At 51.1% G+C, this 5,828-nt stretch overlaps 2 protein-coding genes across 2 annotated transcripts; one reads left to right on the top strand and one right to left on the bottom strand.

Moving 5' to 3' along the window:
• Nucleotides 1-1,618: 1,618 nt before the first annotated feature.
• On the bottom strand, nt 1,619-3,648 carry ZC2HC1C (zinc finger C2HC-type containing 1C; the record flags this gene model as incomplete). The annotated part of the gene is given in 3 exon segments (XM_061464251.1): nt 1,619-1,786; nt 2,454-2,943; nt 2,945-3,648. Coding segments are annotated over 3 exon segments (1,362 nt in total), but the record flags the coding sequence as incomplete, so codon positions are not given.
• Nucleotides 3,649-3,843: 195 nt separating this feature from the next.
• Nucleotides 3,844-5,352, top strand: ACYP1 (acylphosphatase 1). Its single transcript, XM_061464250.1, has 3 exons — nt 3,844-3,879; nt 4,420-4,614; nt 5,012-5,352. Exons 1-3 carry the CDS (start codon nt 3,844-3,846, stop codon nt 5,225-5,227), a joined length of 447 nt encoding a protein of 148 aa, XP_061320234.1. The 3' UTR covers nt 5,228-5,352.
• Nucleotides 5,353-5,828: the final 476 nt, after the last annotated feature.

The raw sequence follows: 5,828 nt of genomic DNA, 5'->3' as shown, positions 1-5,828 counted from the left end.
TTCTCCTGTGTGCAGGTGTCTTTGCTATGGGAAAAAATGTCAGGTTTTGTGTCCCTTCATTAAAAGCCCAACCAAACAACACAGCAACTCTTTTCTCTTGCTGCAGCATCTCTTCCTAGTGACATCAGGGAGTTCTTGTGTGTGTGTTTATTTCAACAGTGTGAGTGCCAAGTGGGAAATGAATAACAGGAAGAAAGAGCTTCAAAGGGAAAAAGTACCTGTTCTCTCCAACAGCTTCTAGTAAGCATTAAGGCCTACAGAACGGAGAACATGCCTGACACCTACTCAGCCCACTGTTCCTATATTTGATGTCTGTCACTTCTCACTTTTTGTTGGGGCTTCTAATAAGTATTGAAATGTCTTGAGAGGCAAAGCTGGGCTAAAGACTTAAAATTCACCAGAGATTTGGATTGAAAATGCAGCATGTCTATGAGAGGGGGATTGTACTGCAGTAACAGAAGAGGAAGCTGAGCTGGTTTGAACAACATAGGCTGAGTAGTGCCAAGGAACACTAACCATGATGGCTAAGTGGCAGGATAAATATCTGTGCTGAGCCAGTTTGTACTGCTCTCTTGGTTTGTACACTCGTACCTGGCTGGCACAGGGCAGCACTGACCCTTTCTGGGACCTTCACACTTTTCTAGGGTGTGCTAAGGGCACGTATTTATAGGACAGAAGCTCTCCGACTGTTTTCAGGAGTCAGGTCCCTCCACTGAAGGCTGGAGTGTTTCTTCGTGCTCAGCTTCTGGCTAGTCCAGTTTAGTAGTGTTTGATCTTTTCTAGGTTCCCAGGAGCTGCTGCTGCTGCTGCGTGACTGAAGGACTTGCAAATGGAGCTGATGGAATTTTTTTGTTCCAGGTTTGCTTCCTGTTGCAACTTTCTCATACAAAGTGTTCATTTTTACTTTTCCTTGGCTGCATCAAAAGGAGCGTGACCAGCAGGTCGAAGGAGCTGATCTTGCCCCTTTACTCTGCTCTTGTGAGACCTCACCTGGAGTACTGTGTGCAGTTCTGGTGTCCTCAACACAAAAAGGACATGGAACTCTTGGATCAAGTCCAGAGAAAAGGGCCACGAGGATGATCAGGGGACTGGAGAGCACCTCCCGTATGAAGATAGGCTGAGAAAGCTGGGGCTGTTCAGCCTGGAGAAGAGAAGGCTGCGTGGAGACCTCATAGCAGCCTTCCAGTATCTGAAGGGGGCCTATAGGGATGCTGGAGAGGGACCCTTCATTAGGGACTGTAGTGATAGGACAAGGGGTAACGGGCTAAAACTTAAACAGGGGAAGTTTAGATTGGATAGAAAGAGGAAATTCTTTACTGTTAGGGTGGTGAGGCACTGGAATGGGTTGCCCAGGGAGGCTGTGAATGCTCCATCCCTGGCGGTGTTCAAGGCCAGGTTGGACGAGGCCTTGGGTGATATGGTTTAGCGTAAGGTGTCCCTGCCCACAGCAGGGGGGTTGGAACTAGATGGTCTTAAGGTCCTTTCCAACCCTAACTATTCTATGATTCTAAGAATAAACAAACTACTCTTGTGATCATTTGAAAATAACTTTTCCACAACAGAACTAGTTTAATACAGTAAAAAGCAGAATCACCAGATACAAGCAGACAATCAGCATCTACAGTTGGGGCAGGGAAACATAATCTGGGTTTTTGATGGGAGGCAATGGGGGGACTTCAGACATCTCTCTCTTGCCGAGTACTTGTGGCACCTCACACACCTCATGCATGGTCTGGATGAGAACTGCATGCTTCTATTTCCAGCCGTTCTTTCTGGGTGGCTTGCTCTGCAGAAGGGAAAGGCAGTCAGAGCAACTGGCACCACCATCAGCCTCCATTCGCAGTCTTACATTTGGGGCCCAACCCAGGCCACCCATCCCTGGGCATTCCCCGTTGATGTAAAACACTTCCTGAGAAGCTGAGTCCTACACTGGAGAACAAAAAGACCATCACCAAGGAGGATTTGAAGGAAATACTGAGAGAGGCATCAATACTTGGAAAGAGCTTGAGTATAGCCAGAAAAACAAGCAGCAAGGCCAAGGAATCAGAAAGGGTAGCTATAGCTGCTTTGCAGAAACTGAGATGCATGTTTCCGTTGCCTTCCTTTTCACACCCTGTGTTACTACCTGCGTTTTCAGTCAGTTCCGTGCATGCCACAGAGTTTTACTGCAGCAGACCCAGTCTGCATCCTGACTACAGCAAGGAATGAGCCTTATCCGGGAGTACACCTGTGACGCATTACAGAGACAAGTCAGTTAGGACCCCAGCCCCCTATCTGTTAGATTTAAAATGGATTTATTTATCCATTTGGCAAGAACATTTCAATAACTGCATTGTATCCCTTAGCCTTGTGTACATGTGAAGGCACTTGCCTCTCATCAGAATTAGATATGGGGGTAGAAGGAATGTGAGCAGTAGGTGTGGATCAGGGGAGGCAAAAGGACTGCATGTTACCTCAGGCCCTTCCGAGTCCTTCAGCTGCTGTTACTTTTCCAGTTCTGTGCCTTTAGCTCTGACCATGCTGCAGTTAAACACTTTCCTCCTGGAGCCTTGGATTTTGCTGCAGATACTTACATGCTTCTCAAGCCTGGTGCAGAGGAAGTTAGGTTCACAGATGCTGCACTGTCCAAACTTCCCCTGCTCCACAGCACTGCCAGCCTGCATGCATAGCACCTTTGTGGATGGATGGTTACCAGAAACTTGCTCCGAGATGGCAGAGCGAGAAGAGCCACATTTTGGGGCTGGCTTTGAGCAAGAGGCTAAATGCTCCATTGGTATGTGGCCTTGAATTTTGCTGTTGCTGGCTACCAGCCTCTCCTTCTTGTGTTTCCCCATAGCCAGCTCCTAGGGGCAGAGGGTGGTGCCAGGCTTGAGGATAACAGCCTCTGCAGACTGCACCCCATGCAAGACCCCATCGTCCGGCCTGGCTGCACCTCTGAAGACTCTCTTCAGGGTACTTTGCAGCCATTTGCTTATGGGTCCTCTCCACTTCCAGGTACCTTCTCTTCCCTGTCTCAGCAAGCTATTTCTTTCTTTGAATCCTCCTAAGTGACTCCTTTGTTCTCTCCAGCTTCTCTCTGAGGAGGGCCTTTTGCTTTTGGATTTTCTTTTCCAGCTTCCGTCCATCTGCCTCCAACTTTTGAATGTAGGGCAGCTGCCCCCTGTATGGGGACGCTGACTGTTTAGATTCTGCTGGCCAAGGAAAGAGCACTGCAGCTTGTTGATACCCCCCTTCGCTCACTGAGCTAGGGCTGCTGTTTGCAGCTTCCTCCGTGTATGGGGCACTTCCAAACTGTGCTGTGCTGACCACTGGAACTCTCATACCCTGCTGGTGAACAGTTGGTTTCGGGGGATATGCACGGTCCACCCCTTTCCGCCTGGCTACTGATCTAGATGGTGGAGTGCTGGTCTGGCTGGTGTTCTGCAGTTCACCTAAACAGAAATCTCTGTGCTTGGATCTGTATTGACTGTTTTCTGGGGCAAGAGAATAGGAATATTTTTGGCTCTTGCAGGCATAGAGATCCTTTAAACCTTCCTCTTTGCCAGGTACGAGTTTATGCTGAAAGTTGCTCTTCTGGTGTTCCAGCTGGGAAACAGGAACAAGCTTAGTAGCTGCCCTCACAGAATCCACTGGTGGAGACCAAGCTGTTCAGTGCTTGAGAAAGAGCCTGAGGTTAAAAGCAAAGTCATTACAGACTATCTTCTCCAAAACTGGACAATTTTTTCCCCAACAGTCTATACCTGGAAGCTACAATGAGAGGCTATGATAAATATTAGCAAAGGTTTTGTAACTCTTCTGGATTCTGTAAATCTTTACAGTCCTTCCATCTAGCAAGCTCCCATGATGCCAGTCCCAATTGCTTATGCAGCCAGAAATAACGTATGATTGTATTTTACTTTCTGTGTGAGCCCTGCCTTACCCTAGTAGCAGCTGAAGTATGCTGTACCGCCAGAGAAACACCTTCGGGGAGCGTTGCTATTTCCCATAACGCATGCCTTCAGTTCTGGCACTGTAGAGCTGTCAGTGTGGCTCTGACAGGCACTATCGGGTAAAGCTCAGCCCAGTCTTCCTGTGGCTCGTTCTCCCACATCCCCCGGGGAGCATGAGGTGCCCTCACACACCGTGGGGCTGAGCGCTCCGCGGGACCCTCGGCGCTGCCACCCACCCCGCTTAGAGTCCTGACACCACCGCAGGGACCCGGGGAGCCCGCGTCCGGCCCGCACACAGTGCGCGCGGGGACCAGCTCATGGCGCAGCTCTGGCCCGCGGGCGGGCTCCCGATGGCTTCTCGGTTCTGAGAGCTCCGCCTCTACGGCCGAGCAGGAGCGGCTGGCGGGGGAAGGGGGCGGGGCGAGCAGGAGTGCATAATTCATGAGGAGGTTTAAGAAGGGACCGACCCTGGCTCTTTATTGGTCCGAAGGGACAGCGAGGCCACGCCCCCAATGCCGGCCGCTCCGCGCCGGCGCAGAGGATTATGCGGCAGTTGCGGCTGCCGCTGGAGGAGGTGGAGGTTGATGGTGGTGTAGGCGCCATGGCGGATGGCGAGGGCTTGCTCTCCGTGGACTACGAGGTGTTCGGCAAGGTGCAGGGCGTTTTCTTCCGAAAGTACACTCAGGTGCGTGGCGCGGTCTCACGGCCCGCTCCTTCCTGTGCTTGTCAACCGGGTGCTAGTGCACTCCTCTGTCGGGGCCTGGCCGTCGCCACGGTATGGGCCCTGGCTGCTTCTGTGGCGGGGTAAGGAGGCGTTGGGGCTAGGGGCTGTCGTCTGTCAGCGCTGCTGGTAGCCTGTGCTGCGTTATGGAAGCACGACTGAAAAGTGTGTTTCAGCCCCAGCTTTTAATGTGGAATAATATCGTGAGGAGTTGACTGAATGGTCTGCTGCTTCCCTGCAGCCTGAGCTGTAGGAAACTCCTCAGGGGACTGCATCTGTAGCATGAATTCCTGGAGGTGAACGTCCTGTCGCTTTCTCGCAGTTTGGATTAATCTCCTTTTGCTCTGTGTTGTTTTCTCAGGGGGAGGCTAAGAGGCTCGGCCTTGTTGGTTGGGTCCAAAATACCAGCCATGGCACTGTGCACGGGCAAGTTCAGGGCCCAGCTGCCAGGGTGCGGGAGCTGCAGGAATGGCTCAGGAAGACGGGAAGTCCCCAGTCCCGCATCAGCCGAGCAGAGTTCAGGAACGAGAAGAAGATTGAGGCGCTGGAGCACGACAACTTCCAGATCGTGAATTAGGTTTGTCCAGGAAGAAGCAAAATCTGGATCATGAGCTGCTCTCACAACACCTGTACTTATTCAGGCAGTTTTAATCTCTGGAGAACTTTTATTTTATTGAATTTCTAATTTATTGGCTTGTTGTACTCTCAGTCTAACTCTCAGCCTTTCACAAAGCTTTGGCAGGTGGAGGAGAGTGGGCTTTCTTTACTGAAGGGGCTGCCTCATGGCACAACCTCTCGTTCTGTCTTTCCAGTGCTGGTTTTCAGTGGCTGTACCTGGGCAAAATTTACATCTGTGCAGTGTTGTGCTTGCATGAAGGACGGCATGGGAGTTGCTGAAAGATGTTATTTTGTGCTCTGAATGCCTTAGAAAGAATTTACTTTGTTCCAGAGTTTATTTCTTTAGAATAAAGCTGCTTCGAGCATGTTTCCTGTGTGGAATGTGCAGGCTGAGTGGGTCGCAGCCCTTGGATTGTCATCCCGTTGACAGTACCCGGTGTCACGAGCCGCCGCTCTAAGGGGCGTAGGGGGACGGTGCCGTTTCCCTGTCTGCGACCGCGGTGGAACCCGGCAACTACATCTCCCAGCATCCACCGCGCGGCCGGGTCCCAGCTCTCCGC

This window comes from Pezoporus flaviventris, unplaced genomic scaffold (assembly GCF_033815535.1).
Source record: "Pezoporus flaviventris isolate CSIRO_AGI_PZ_B2104156 unplaced genomic scaffold, CSIRO_AGI_Pfla_v1 ptg000036l, whole genome shotgun sequence".
NCBI classification, from domain to species: Eukaryota; Metazoa; Chordata; class Aves; order Psittaciformes; family Psittacidae; genus Pezoporus; species Pezoporus flaviventris.
The sequence above is the reverse complement of the archived record's forward strand: the minus strand, read 5'-3'. Positions and strand labels throughout refer to the sequence as shown.